This window comes from Pinus tabuliformis, chromosome J (assembly GCF_031772625.1).
Source record: "Pinus tabuliformis cultivar Carrire ecotype Pingquan chromosome J, CPIR1, whole genome shotgun sequence".
NCBI lineage: Eukaryota > Viridiplantae > Streptophyta > Pinopsida > Pinales > Pinaceae > Pinus > Pinus tabuliformis.
The window spans coordinates 733,282,883-733,297,798 of record NC_142295.1 but is presented as its reverse complement, the minus strand read 5'-3'; the positions used below and the strand labels follow the sequence as shown (position 1 = coordinate 733,297,798).

The window sequence follows — 14,916 nt, the reverse complement described above, 5'->3', positions numbered from 1 at the left end:
ACCCAAGTCAAAACAGTCAAAATTCTTCCCTTACAAATTTGGTCAAAGTCAACCTTTGACCTGCTGAAACCCTAGCTGCATGTCTGCAATCAAGAACTGTCTTTGACCTCGGCCTTCCAAAACAGATCCAAATTCAGTCAAACCAAGTAAAAATGAGCCAAGTCAATGCTTGTCAAAGTCCCAAAACAAAAGATGAATTCGGCCAATCAGAAGAGACTCTCTCTCTCTCCTTCTCACGTATGAAAAGAACCTGCAATTTCAGAGCTGTACAAACCATAGAAAAATGAAATGAATGTGATGATGATGCTCCAAAGTGATGTGACATGTGCTTTGTTTATATGTGTCTCAGGGGGTGGGGAGGGGTGCGAATTAGCTTGCCTAGGCCAACTTGTGCTTTTGTGCACATGTGGGTTTCACCTTGAAAATTATATCTTTCCTTGACCAAATTAAATTCTTCCAAGTGCTAGGAGGGGTCTTGTTGAGATTGCAACAAGATGATGGAGCTTAGTGAAAAGAGTCGCCTTCACTAAGTGGGCCCGCAGGCTATTTTTGGCGCAAGTCTATTTTTAGACTATGTCTATTTTTAGACATATGGATCATGTCTATGGATTGCAGGTCGCTGTTTATGGATGATTGATCAAGTTGGGAAAAAATAGATGGACTTCTATTTTTGATGAAAGTGTGAGTGATCACAGTGTGAGTGATCAAAGTCTATTTTTAGACTGGCTGTCAAAAATAGAAAAGTCAAATATTATTATCTCACAATAATATTTGGACTATAAACTTAATCTTATTCTCTTGGAGCACTTCAGTTTGAGCTACAGAGGTGGCACATGCAGCTGTCAGAAGGAAATACGCTTTTCTTATGAGTCAGTTGAGTTGTTGCATGCATGACTTCAGTTAGAACTCAATCAGTTGAGTTTGGTGGAGTTGATTGTGGAGTTGATGGAGTTGTGTTCAGTTTAGCTTTGTTAAACTGGTTGTATTTAGTCTAACTGGCAAATAGACTAGAGATGAGTTGGGTGAATTAGTTATTAATTAATTCACAAGTTATTAACTCATAATACAACTAATGAATACATCAGTTAACTCAGTTGCATTTCAGTGCATGTTCAGTTCAACAGGGACAGGTGGTAGAGAATCAGATTACTATCAGTTGTGACTATAGTTGTGCACCAGATCTTGCACAATCAAGGGATTGAGTATGCCAATGAGTTTGCTCACGTATTTGCCCACATTATAGCTTGTGCTCACGTCCAACAAAGAGTGAGTGAGTATTTTGCAGGTGAAAAACGAGTTTGGTGAGCCATTCTCATCAGTTCTTGAGCAGGATTGAGCAGTGGAGGCAGGCAAGCAGTGGAAGAGATTTGGAGATCAGATCTGAGCTGTATTGTGTGTAACAGAGGTGGAGATACTTGTGAGAAGTATTATGCTGTGTAATGTTACATGACTCAATCATTAATATACAGATAGTTGGGGTTTTTAGCGAGATGCTTTCCCCGGGATACATACTGTGTTAATGTGTGAATGCTCTTGATGTTTTATTGTTATTGATGCTGCTATATTGATGATCAACGTAGAGGAGCTTATGTATTGTGTATGTTTTCCGCAATAGTACATGATCAGGATAATCTCCATTGAATATGTGTTAAATTATTCAAAATTTCTCCATGGTATCAGAGCTAGATAATTGTAGAAAAAATTTCTACATGGTATCAGAGCCAGGTTGATCATCAGATCTACTATTCAGGAAGTGTTTACATTCTATTTCTCTAGGCAGAGCCTGTAATCGGGCCAGGTAGCCTCTGGATTCATCCTTCCTTTGGAAGGTGAAATATCTGGTAAAAGCCCATACAGTCAATCTCTGTACGAGAAATATTTTGTTCTCACGAATTCTAGATCGGAAGCAGTTGAGTTGGTTGCTGGTGGAAATCGAATTTGCAGCAGTGTTGTTGAAAATGTCTTTCAACGGATTGCAAATGTTATTCCAAAGCAAGAGCGACATGGCGCTCAAGGATAAACTCAGAAACAATAAAGGTGAGAATGGATCTTCATCAAAGGTATCTGATGAAGAGAATTGCGCTTTGGCTGCCAAAGCAAAGAAGGGGAAGAACAAGAAAGCTTCTCATTCCGGTGCGAAAGGCAAGAAGCAAGACATGTCCAAGGTGAAGTGTTTTCACTGTCACCAGCACGGACACTATGCCACTAATTGTCCGCAGAAGAAGAAGAACAAGCAGGTTGCTGGATCTCCAGCAGGAGAGGCTCTAGCCTCACAGTTTGAGCTTGATTTTTCATTGATCGCATGCTTGGTTTCAAGTGTGATGGGATCAGTGTGGTTCTTGGACAGTGGTGCGTCTTTTCACATGACGGGAGATAGAGATTTGTTCTCTAATCTGGAGGACAAAGATCTTGGAGTGCACATCGAGATGGGCGATGATGGTAGATACAGTGCGACCGGTATCGGTACCATTTCCTTTGAGAGGGAGTCTGGTAAACCCTTTGTATTGAAGGAAGTCATGCATGTTCCAGGATTGAAGAAGAATCTCATCTCAGTGGCGATGTTAGAAGACAAGGGGTATGATGTTGTTTTCAGCGAGGGAAAGGCCTTCCTGCGCAGCAAGACAACTGGTGAGACCCGGAAGATAGGGGTTCGAGTGAGGAACCTTTATCAGTTGCATGTAGATGGATGCGCAGCAATGGCAGGCAAGGCAGAAGGATTGGTGAGCCGGGATGATGGCGAGTTGTGGCACAGGAGATTGGGTCACCTTCACCATGGAGCCTTGAAGATACTGCAGCAGATCACTACAGGGCTTCCTAAAGGCACACTTGCGCAGTCAGATCAGTGCAAGGGGTGTACTTTGGGGAAGTTTGTGAAAGCCACCTTTCACGAGAAGGATAGTCGCGCCACGACGATCCTTGAGAGAATTCACACAGACGTGTGTGGACCTTTCTCAGTTGCTTCGACAGCAAAACATAGGTATTATGTGATTTTTGTTGATGATTTCTCTCATAAGTGCTAGATCTTCTTCATGCAGAAGAAGAGCGAGCCATATTCAAAGTTCTGTGAATTCAAAGCACTGGTCGAGAAGGAGTCGGGGAAGAAGGTGAAGGCTCTTAGGAGCGATAATGGTGGTGAATACATCTCGGACGAGTTCAAGGATTTCTGCAAGATAGAAGGGATTCGTAGAGAGCTCATAGCTCCCCATAACCCACAACAGAACGGGGTAGCTGAGCGGAAGAACAGAATGATTGTGGGTGCTGCACGGGCAATGTTGCATGATCAGGGCCTACCCCTTCACTTGTGGGCGGAAGCATGCAATACAACAGTTTATGTGCAGAACCGTTGTCCTCATAGGATACTTGGCATGAGTACACCTGAGGAGACTTATTCTGGTAAGAAGCCTGATCTTTCTCATTTGAGGATTTTTGGTGCTAACGTTTACATGCATGTGACGAAGGATGCCAGGAAGAAGTTGGAGCCGACCGCAGAGGTTGGGATATTTGTGGGGTACACTGATACGCCCCACAACTATCGTGTGTATTTGCCAGACAGTGGTAAAACTGTTGTGCGACGGGATATAAAATTTCAGGAGGAGAAAGCCATGAAGTGTTCGCTTGAGAGGGAGCTACACTTGCATGCAGATGAGGAGCTATTAGTTCCTAAGGATGAGCTTCAGGACGTGGATCAGCCACAGGACGAGGTTCATGGAGTGGAAGAGACCACTCATGCAGCGCCAACCATCAGAGGGCGAAAGCGCTTGACAGAAGCTGAGCGACTGGCTCAAGATGCAGAGAAAGTTGTAGGACCACCTACAGCCCAACGCAGGCAAAGACAGTCACCTGATCGGTACACTGGATACATGGCTCTTATGAGCAAGTGTGTTGTGACTGAGCCATCCTCTTTCGAGGAAGCTGTGGAGGATCCCGCATGGGTAGACGCCATGGTGGAAGAGTATGATTCTATTGTCAGAAACAGTGCATGGGAGATTGTTCCTAGACCGGAAGGGAAATCAGTGGTGGGTTCGAGATGGATCTACAAAGTTAAGCAGGCAGTTGACGGGAGTGTGGAGAAGTACAAGGCAAGATTTGTTGCCCGAGGCTCTTCACAGATTGAGGGGATCGATTATGAGGAGACCTTTGCACCTGTCGCAAGGTATTCTTCCATACAGACGATTCTTGCTCTCTCAGCGCAGATGGGATGGCACATTCATCAGATGGATGTGAAGACTGCGTTCCTCAACGGAGTCATTGAGGAGGAGGTGTACATTAAGCAACCCGAAGGCTTTGAAGTCTTTAGCAGCGAGTCGCATGTGTGCAGGCTCAAGAGAGCGCTGTATGGGTTGAAGCAAGCACCACGTGCTTGGTACACACGGATAGACAGCTATTTCACAGGACTTGGATTCTCCAAGAGCGAGGCGGATCCGAACCTATACCAGATTGTGGTGGAGGGTAAGTTGCTTATCATTGTACTATATGTTGATGATTTGATTCTAATGGGTGATGAGCTGTTGATACTGTCATGCAAGAAGGATCTTGCTACAGAGTTTGAGATGAAGGATTTGGGCCTCCTTCACTATTTCCTGGGATTGGAAATATCGCAGCGCAGTGGTGGACTGTTTGTTTCTCAGGGCAAGTATGCTCGGGAGATACTGGAGAAGTTCAACATGCATGGCTGCAAGCCTGTTGATACTCCTCTTCCTGGAGGTTGGAGGAAGGAGGATGCCACTTCGGGAGAAGAAGTGGATGCCACTGTTTATCGACAGTTGGTGGGGTCGCTGATGTATTTGGTCAATACACGACCTGATATATGCTATGCAGTTAACCAACTTTCACAAGCTATGGTTAAGCCTACCAAGCTCTTCTGGAAGGCGGGCAAGCATGTATTGCGCTACTTGAGAGGCACATCGGGATATGGTTTGTGGTACAGACAGGAGGATGAGGTGAAGCTATGTGGCTTCACGGATGCAGATTGGGCAGGGAGCCCAACAGACAGAAAGAGCACATCAGGAGGGGTCTTCAGTATTGGATCGACAACAGTTTCTTGGTACAGCAGGAAACAGAGATCCGTGGCACTCAGTTCAGCGGAGGCCGAGTATATGGCAGCAAGTTTGGCTGCATGCGAGGCTATATGGATGAGGAAGATCCTGGTTGGTTTGTTTGGTTCTCATTTGGATCCTACTGTGATTTACTGTGATAACCAGAGTTGCATTAAACTCTCGGCTAATCCTGTATTTCATGATAGATCTAAACATATTGACATCAGGTACCATCATATCAGAGATTGTGTGCAGCGGAGGATCATGTTACTTTCGTACATTCCAACGGAGGATCAGGATGCTGATATTCTGACGAAGGCTCTCACCAGGAGCAAATTCGAGTACCACCGAGGCAGGATAGGGGTTGCTGATAATCCATATCTTGTCGAGAGGGAGTGTTGAGATTGCAACAAGATGATGGAGCTTAGTGAAAAGAGTCGCCTTCACTAAGTGGGCCCGCAGGCTATTTTTGGCGCAAGTCTATTTTTAGACTATGTCTATTTTTAGACATATGGATCATGTCTATAGATTGCAGGTTGCTGTTTATGGATGATTGATCAAGTTGGGAAAAAATAGATGGACTTCTATTTTTGATGAAAGTGTGAGTGATCACAGTGTGAGTGATCAAAGTCTATTTTTAGACTGGCTGTCAAAAATAGAAAAGTCAAATATTAGGTCTTTCTTGATGAGGAAGGCTGTCCAATGGAGGGATTTGTCCCTGAGCTGTCAAATTAACAAAGCTTACCTGTGTCTGAAACATCTTTGATAGCCAATGTGATTGAAAGTAAAGGGCAAAGTCTGGACATTTAGTTTTCTCAGTATATGTGTCACATAAGACTGAATTTCTGTGTGGCTATGTGAATTTTCTAAATATTTGCTCTAGTCAAATTGTACAGGAAACACAACCTGAGCAATACCATTTACAACCGTGTGTATTCAATCTGATTTATTTATGTACTTTGAATCTCATGTAATGATCGATCTAAGAGAATAATTCTGTGGATTGGGAATGGAATTGTAGTCATTTAAATTACAGGTATTTCTATTGATTCAAAGGTATTTCTCATCTTAGTCTGGAAGTTGTATCCTATATTATTTTGGAAAGCACAAATTTATATGGTATTCTAATATGTTTTAAGCAGCAGAGCTTGCCGGATGTTTTGTATTCTTGAGGTCACTAAGCTATTGTTGATTTAACCTGAATTTTTTTTTCATGTATTCTGATTGATTTTTGTATTACAAATTTGTAGAGGGAGGAGGAGTATCTGTCTGCCTGGTGGAAAGAATATGCAGAATGCAGTATTGGTCCAAGTGGAAGTGGAAAAAGATCAGCTACCACACATGGCATTGAACCAAAATCAGCTGATGAATCCACGCAGAAGTTATTAGAGTCTGGCTCAGGCTCAACACCTAGTTCAGGCGAGATTTATGCTGATGCTGAAGAAACAGTTGGAGTACCTGTCAAAGGAGGGCTTTATGAGGTTTGTCGGTTGACTTATGTTTGCGAGGACTCTTGAAATTTTATGCATAATCTAGTTTCTCTGAGAACAACAAATCTTTGAGGTTGGCACTGACATGTGGAACTAATTTCTAGCATTGCAAATTTTGTGGGTGAATAGGAGGCTGTGTGTTTTCTATTAGCTTTAACAGGTATATGTAGTATACCATTTTGCTTTCATGCTTCAATTGTTTGTCATATACACCAAGATTGATTTTAATGCATTATGGACACTTTAAAAAATTTCAAGCAAAAGATGATCATGTTTAACATGGTTTTTGAATTAAAGCTTCCTTAGCTAATAGTAACAATGTGTACAAGGCTTTAATACAAAATTGTGGGTCACACATGCGGCATCCACAAGCAAAGCTTGAAAAGCACAAAACTGTGTTGGGTAGCTTACATGAAAAGCCATAAACGAGATGCCAATAATAAAAGGAACAGGTTGGCTTAAGTCAAGGCACACAGAGTTATAATGTTGTAAATTGTCTAGAAATTAGAGACTACAAACAATTGAAGGCAAAGGAAAAAGCTCAAATCAGAGTGCACCAAGAAGTGACCATACCAGCTTTTCAAGGAGGCTGGTCATGTTCATCTGGGGAGGCTCCCATCCAATAACTAGGGGATTAGCATTGACAGGTTGCATAAGCTCTTGTCCATCGGTAGGATGCTCTAGGTCTTGGACTTCTCAGAGATGGCTAGGACTAGAGTAGGAAAGTGTTTGGCATTATGCAGTGGTGTTTGGGGCTAACTCCTATTTTCATGATGTTCTCAAATCTGTTTGATAACCCGGTGGAAAGGCCTACTATCTCCTCCGTGTGAGTCAATAGAGGTAGGCCTAGAAGGGAAAGGTGGCTTTCTACTCATAATATCGGTTGTCCCACCCCAATACTCTAGAAGTTGCTGGATGCAAGGTTACTTGGGAGCGGGAGAGGGGAGCGACATTTTCAAAAGCTCCTTGGTCGGGAGCGAATTTTTATATAATATATATTTTTATATATTTTGATGCATATATGTCAACAAAAGCATGCAGAATGATGCATTAGATATAAAAAGCATAAAAACATGGATTAAACCATATCACATCAATCATCTAGAAGTCATAATCTTTATCAACCACGTCCACAAGTTACAAGTTCTCATTTATATTGCATGTAAGGGTGCACATAACCAGAATAGCATCGAGTGCAATCCATCTCTGAATCAAAAATACATCAACATATAGGCTCTAGATGGCCTCAAGCATCGAAAAATATCATGCTACAACAAATAGCTACATATCATCAAAATCATTGCATAACTTGAGATCTTTGTCATTAATATGACCCTCTAAGCAATTAACGTAAGATAGAAAAAATGTAGCATGTCAAGTCAAGATTTTGTTCAAGTGATGGGTACATTTTTAGTAGGGTCATGATAGAGGAGTTTGACAACCAATGTCTCTGACATCAAGGTACATAGAGGGCTTGGTGCTTTTGATTAAATACGTGTAATGTTCCTTTTTATGGTGTTCCTTATGGCATGGATAGGATGGACTTTCAGAGTTGGGGGTAGATAGGTCACAGGTGTAGGTTGGCGTCCTCAGTGGGCTCAAGGGCTTTTGGATGGGTTTTGATGAGTTTTGATGAGGTCGGATGGAATTCACTTGGTATATTCCATCATCTGCATAGTTTGCTTTTCGTTCTATTGCATTCCGAAAACTTTCAAAAAATAGAGTTATTAATGGGCCTAACTCAATTAATTACGATTAAGGTGGCATTTGGGAAGGAATGCTTGGCAAAAAACCTTAGTGTAATAGCTCGTTGGAACTGGAACGAGAAGACCTACAAGATGGGATGGTTAACAATAATTTTCAATGGCCTGAGGAGGCATGGTGGTTAATTTATCATTTTCCCACATTAAAAAAAATATTTTAATTAAGGGAAATGTGTTCAATGATTAAAATAATAATAAAATAGGAGCTTTTAGAGGGGTCCGTCAAATCTATAAAAAGAGAAGGAGGTCATTAGAGGACATCTTGGATTTGACATTTCTTCTAGTATGAGAGGTTGAGAACCCGGTTCTCTACTTCAGCAGTAGCCCCAGGATGGAAAATTGAGAGAGATTGGGCGAGTACTGATCTCCCCTTGGTGAATTCATCATGAATTCACAGAAGAGCTGAGTAATGGCAGTTCAGTGCAATTTTGGCGGTCGATGTAGTGCAACAGATTATCTTGGAGGCTAACTTTTCATCTCAACTATATTGGTTGTATTTGCATGTAACCCAGTTTATCTCTTATAATAAAAGCTGAGATTATTTATGCTTATCGTGTTATTGAATTGCACGCACTCTAGTTGTTCTATTTTACATGGCAATCTTCTGATTAATTGAATGGTAATTTTATGGAGAAATTTTGGATGAGTTAAATTTTTTGCAAAATTAGCAAAATATCCCGTTTAGGACATTACAATACGAGTCCATACCCTAGTACATGAAAAAATCCAATCGAAACATTGCAATCCCCCATTTTGAAATCCTGAAAAAATGATAAGTCTGTTGGATTTTGAGTAAGATCTAAAATTCTACTTTCTCCATATGAAATCCAATGAGGTCGGAAGTTCAGAACCACTCTCAAACATCCTGAGTCATTTCATGGTAATGTTAAAATTTTATGTAAAAGGATGAAAATGATCATTTTCATCTTTTTACTTTAAGAATTTAACATTACCATGAATTGCATAGCAATACTAGGCACATAAGCTTGAATATTAGGCTTCCCTACTCAAAATCTCTTGTTTTTGAAAAACATTTGTGTTTGGAACATCTTTGTAACAATTTTTTTGTGAAAAAACTGAGCAATTTTTTTTTACAGGAGCCTGGTTCTGGGTTGCTCCCTCTCAGAGCGATTCGAAGGGGGGGAGCCGCTCCCCCGCAACCCTGGCTGGATGTGCTTCATTTCAATTTGAAACTTCCAAGCATGAACAATGATCTACAAGGATATATTGGCTCCTATTGTAGTGCCATCGTTTCATATCTCCATACAATATAAGCCAACCATGCGTGTGTGTGTGATAAAACAGTGTTTCATGAAGCAGTTTGCAACAATGAATCTTTGGAATAAGATTTAAACATCGCAGAATCAAGCAACAAAAGTTTAATTAGAATCATTTAAAAAAACACTTGAAGGGAACAAGAAGTAGCTAGGATGATAAGATTATGTATGCTCTTTGAGTGTATAAAGTCACCTCCAAGAAGGATTGCACGTATAGATTATGATCGTTGCACTTATTATTATGATATGTGATAATGATTAGAAGTATGCCTACAGTCGATCAATTTTTTTTTATGTTTAAGAGCAACCACCTAGCTTGGATGGGTGTATATCAAACCATGAACAACATCCCCTACTCATTGAGAGTGTGGCATCATTTGATATACATCCAGGCAAGTTGTATAATTTGCTCCCATATATTTGAGCCTTGAGGCTCCTTTCAAATTTCTTCAATATGCCACATGTATCATTCTCTAAACTTTTGACCAACAAATACTAAAAACTTTTATTGACCTGAAGGGGTAGACTGGCAAAGAAAATTTGAAAAGTTTGGGTGGAATGAAACAAAACGTTTAAAATGCTCTTGGAAAGCAGTTTCTTACATCACTTGATTGGCTCTAGTTACAAATTCTGTTGCAATTCCTTCTTCCCTATTTTATGGTTTGATAACCATAAACATTATAACCTCGAAATGTATTTTTGTAATAACAGGCCTTGTTGTATGTGTGAAGACAAAATTATTCTATAATAAAAATAGTATATTGATTGATGAATATCAATGATAAGAATGATAACTGTTGAAATTTCTAAGTATTACTTGTTAAATTTTTATCTATATTCTCTGGTTTATTTCTCCTACTTGTTAATTACGAACAAGTTATTTAACCATATAAATATCGAAATAAACACAATACAGTCTCAACCATCTACAGATCAACCACTGAAAGAAATAGCAAACACACAAGTGACACTGTTATTTTTGGACAACTCATCCCCGGAAAAACCCAACTTGGGAAAATCGGTGCAGCGATTCTTAGGGTTATTTATTATGCAGTGTTTCCTTGAGTACCACTGGGTGCCAAACCGGCTCACTCGACAGAGAAAATAATTCGGCAGTAATACATCTCTATTCTGAAGCAGATATTCAGAAAGTCTATCCCACGAAACACTCTCCAACAACATTGAAGCATTGCGTCAGCCCTCCTGGCCTTTGCGTTAGCCTCAAAGTCCCCTGCGTCAGCTCTTTGAGGCTCTGCACAACCTCTTTGGCTCTTTGCGTCACTCCAGCAGCCTCTGCGTGGATGACGCAGGTCCTCCTGGCCTCTGCGTTGTCTCTACTAGCCTCTGCGTGGCTCCCTCTGGCTTCTGCGTCTGCCTCTCTGCCTTTGCGTTGGTCTTCCAGCACTATCTTTGCCTCTCTGTCTCGTACTCACTGCCCCTCGCTGCAAACTGATCACTAATTCGACTTTTCTTAGCAAACCCTGCTCTAGAAAATCGAATGACTGATCACTCTGGTGTATTCTCCAACTGACCCTCAAGCCTCCTCTTATACTTTTCTTGTTGGTCCTTCAACGACCGAGATTACATCTCTAATCAACGGCTAAGATTAGATTTGGCTTGATCCATGTCATTTAGAACCTTCTAACCCAGTTTTATATTAATACCCATTAATATTTTATTTTTCCTAAGTTTAGACTTAGGAACTCCATTAAAAATATTAATTATTTTAATATCTCCTTAACCGGGTGGAATTTGCCCAAACCATTTCTGGGTCTCGGAGATCTCATGTGCTTTAGCCTCTCCACCATTTTTTCATGGCTAGATCAAATCTGATGCTACCCCAAATCAACAAATACAAACCCCCCCCCCCACCCCATTACGTTTATAGCATTGAATGGTCATGAGGTGCAAGGGTTTGTGCCTCTTGACTCTTCACTAGTTAATTAATTTGTTATTATTTATGATTATTATGTTTAGAACATCGCTGCCCTGTTAAGGAATGCTTTGTTCTCAAAGCATAGCAAAAATAATTTTCTCTAGTTGAGCATGCTTTTGTGGCGGAATGAAGTTTACCTATCTTTATGAGTTTGACTTCGTTTGCGCCTAGAGTGTTGGTAAGGTTTTTCTGTATTGTTTGCTTCTTCTTAAGAGTGGAAGCTTCAACACCATATAATTTATTTGTTGGCCTTGCCAATTAAACTCCATGAATTGTTCTTCAAGATTTATTGTATAACTTCCTACCTGCATCAACCATTCCACACCTAGCACTATATCCATCTCTTTGTAGTAGAACATAGAGTTCTGTTTGTAGTACCAACTCACTTGTATTTTGTAATTGTGGACTTGATGTTGGTTTCTGATAGGTAAAGGGTTTTACAATAAATGCATCTACCCTTTCGGTTAGTTAATCAATTCTCTCACCATGGTAGTTAAGTGTCCTCTTGATTTTGTCTTTGTCGTCATTTCTCATTCTTAATGCAATTTGCCATTGACTCTTATATTTTTTTTATCAATTTGTCAATCCTGTCTCCTTTTTCTATTACTTTATTAATTTTTATGGGTTAATTCTTCTTGTCCTCCTAATTTCATCTGTGCCTTTCCAATATTGCTGCAATGATATCTTTCACTATTGACCTCATCTCTATATCGAGTGACTTCAACATGTAATTCTTCGATGCTAACCATCTTGGGACTAGCCTTTTCCCTTGCGAATCCCACTTTCCATCACCTCTTTAATTTTCTTTTCGTATATTATTTTTATAAGTCACTTTATAAAGTAATTTTATTAAGTAAATTCTCCTTTTTTATTTTTATGACTTAGTATAAATTAATATTCTTTTTGAGATTAGTCAACTGTACTGGTGACATATGGTTGTGTCCAAATGGTTTGTGGGGAAAAAGTAGTGTAAAAGGGCAATAAATGCGGCTGGGGATAGGCAAACAAAGAGACTGACGTGACAACGACGACTATAGGTTGGTAGTAGCAGTGGAGTACAATGGCTGCTACAGGTTGGTGACAGTGGTCGAGTGTAGTGGCTGCTATAGGTCGGCGACAACGATTGAATACAATAGCTGTTACAGGTCAACGATGATAAATGTGGATGACGACAGGAGTTGCGGCAAGTAAAGGTTGGTGGTGGCGAATGTAGACAACAACGGGTACAACAACAGGAAAATTACAACGACAGTGGTGGCGGGAACTTACTACAGGCAGAGAGAAAGGGTATGTACGACACTTGTATGGAATCCATGCAACAAACAAAATTGGTAGTTGGTATAGACAACAAACAGGATTAGTGGCTCTGATGCCAATGTAAAAACAATCCTTGTTATATGTGTGAAGACAAGATTATTTTGTAATAAAAATAATATAGTGACTGATAGAGTGAATATGAATGGTAATAATGATGATACAACAACCTCCATGATGGTTTACTAATAGCATTGACTAGTCACGGTGTGAAAAGGTTTGTTCCCCTTGACTCTTTATTAGTTAATTAATTTATTATTATTTATGGTTATTATGTTTATAACAGTTCTTATGCTAACCCCTTTTACAAATTTAGTTCCCACATAATTGTCTTGAAAAGCTAGGAAACAGAAACGAGTCTAGTTCTTGGTGTAGTATCTGCAAGTGAAAATGGAGCAGGGTTCACTCAATTCTTGATCATTGATTAAATAGTAAAGTGCAATATAGGATACTTACTATAAGAAGCCTAAATTACAATTGATTCTTCAATTGTACCATGTAAATCATACAATGTCGATCATACTTAGTAAGGTTGCTAAGGTCCTATGTAACGACCAAAAGTCGTATACATAGCGGAAATATCTAAAATACTTTGTAGACAAAGACATCCATCGTAGGATAGTAATTGTAAATTGTATATTATATAAAGAATTGATGTAGGATGATTACAAATGAGAATGAGGGTCCTATATATATAGCCAGGTAAGTACCCTTTCATGAACAAGCATGTCTCTAAGACATGTCTTTTCATTATTAACTAACTAATCATTAGTTAATTTACTTATTATTATATTTATATTATTATGATTATTATTTATTATCTATTTTTACATAATTTATGTTCATAACATTGCCTTCCCTTTCAAAAAGATTTGTCCTCAAAGCTTGTTGATGAAAGGACTTGAACTCTTATCTGCTGCGAATGTCTTCTCTTCTCAGGACGAACATCTTTGTTGATACAAGTTGATATGATCCTTGGAGTGATATATAAAATTGTCGTATTAAGAACGGATCAGACCATCCTAGGACCTAGATTGATCTTCTGGGGAATCTTCTGATCTTTAGAAATGAGTGGTGAATAGTTATCATATGATTGGATTGAGCTCACTTCAGTATCTGTCGGAACATAAGTTTGTTGTTTGTGTTTCGAGTGATATAGATTTGTAGATTGATTAAGGTGTTTACTCTTGTGATTCGGATGTAGATAAGGAATTTTTCTTGTTTGAACTCACTTTAATGTTTTTATGGCAGTTCCCTGATTTCCTTCAGGCACTGATGTTGTTGAATTGATTATTGAATCCTCATTTGGAGTGTCAGTCGTTTGAATGACAACCTCTGAGTACATCTTTACTTTAGTAGGATTTGGATTTTCCTGAACTGTGAGGTTAGTGGGATCGACGTTGGTTTTTTATTCCCCAACTTGGACTACTACATGTAGCAATTTTGATGCTTCTTTTGTGACCATTTCTTCGAACCTATGCGTCAATGATTTCTTATCGTCTTTAAGTTTTTTTGCTCTATTTGAGCAGATTTTGGTTATGAATTTTGAGACGTAAGCATTCCTCATTTTTTGAGTCAACTTTATTTTGGCCTTCAAGTTTTTCGTCTTTTAAAGATTTGATCTGTTCTAACAATTTTTTGTTAAGGTCTCTTAAGCATAATTTTTCCTCTTCTTTTTTTGATAGGCTTTCGTTGAATTTTTTGTCAAAACTTTCTTTTACTTGTTCTAACTTGTGCTTCTTAGTTTTACACTTTTTGACTTGTGCAAGAAGTTTCTCATTGTGGTTCCTTAGATGCCAAATTTCTTCATTGCATTTTGTTGATTTTGCATGAAACCGATCTGCGAGTTCTTTATATTGATTCTCTGAGGCTCTGCTCTTTTGTTGAAGTTTCGCGATCTCTTCCTTTAATAGTTTTTATTTGCATCTGCTCATTGTCTTGATGTTCTTCTATATTAAATAGTCTTCCACATCTTGGACACTTTAAATTGCTATTTTTTAATATATGTATATCCAATTAAAGTGAAGGGAAGGATAGAGTGTACTTTAGAGGCTTTACGGCCTCCCCTTTATCAAATCTTACGCTGAAAAAGCAATTTCC

General features: G+C 39.4%; 1 protein-coding gene across 5 annotated transcripts in view; it reads left to right on the top strand.

The window, feature by feature from the left end:
* Positions 1-14,916, top strand: part of SGR2 (shoot gravitropism 2 (SGR2)) — a 444,740-nt gene that overhangs the window by 66,441 nt on the left and 363,383 nt on the right. For all 5 annotated transcript variants that reach the window (XM_089378380.1, XM_089378378.1, XM_089378379.1 and 2 more), the window contains exon 3: positions 6,287-6,517. In XM_089378380.1, the coding sequence (XP_089234506.1) occupies positions 6,287-6,517 (231 nt within the window). The remainder of the gene's footprint in view (positions 1-6,286; positions 6,518-14,916) is intronic.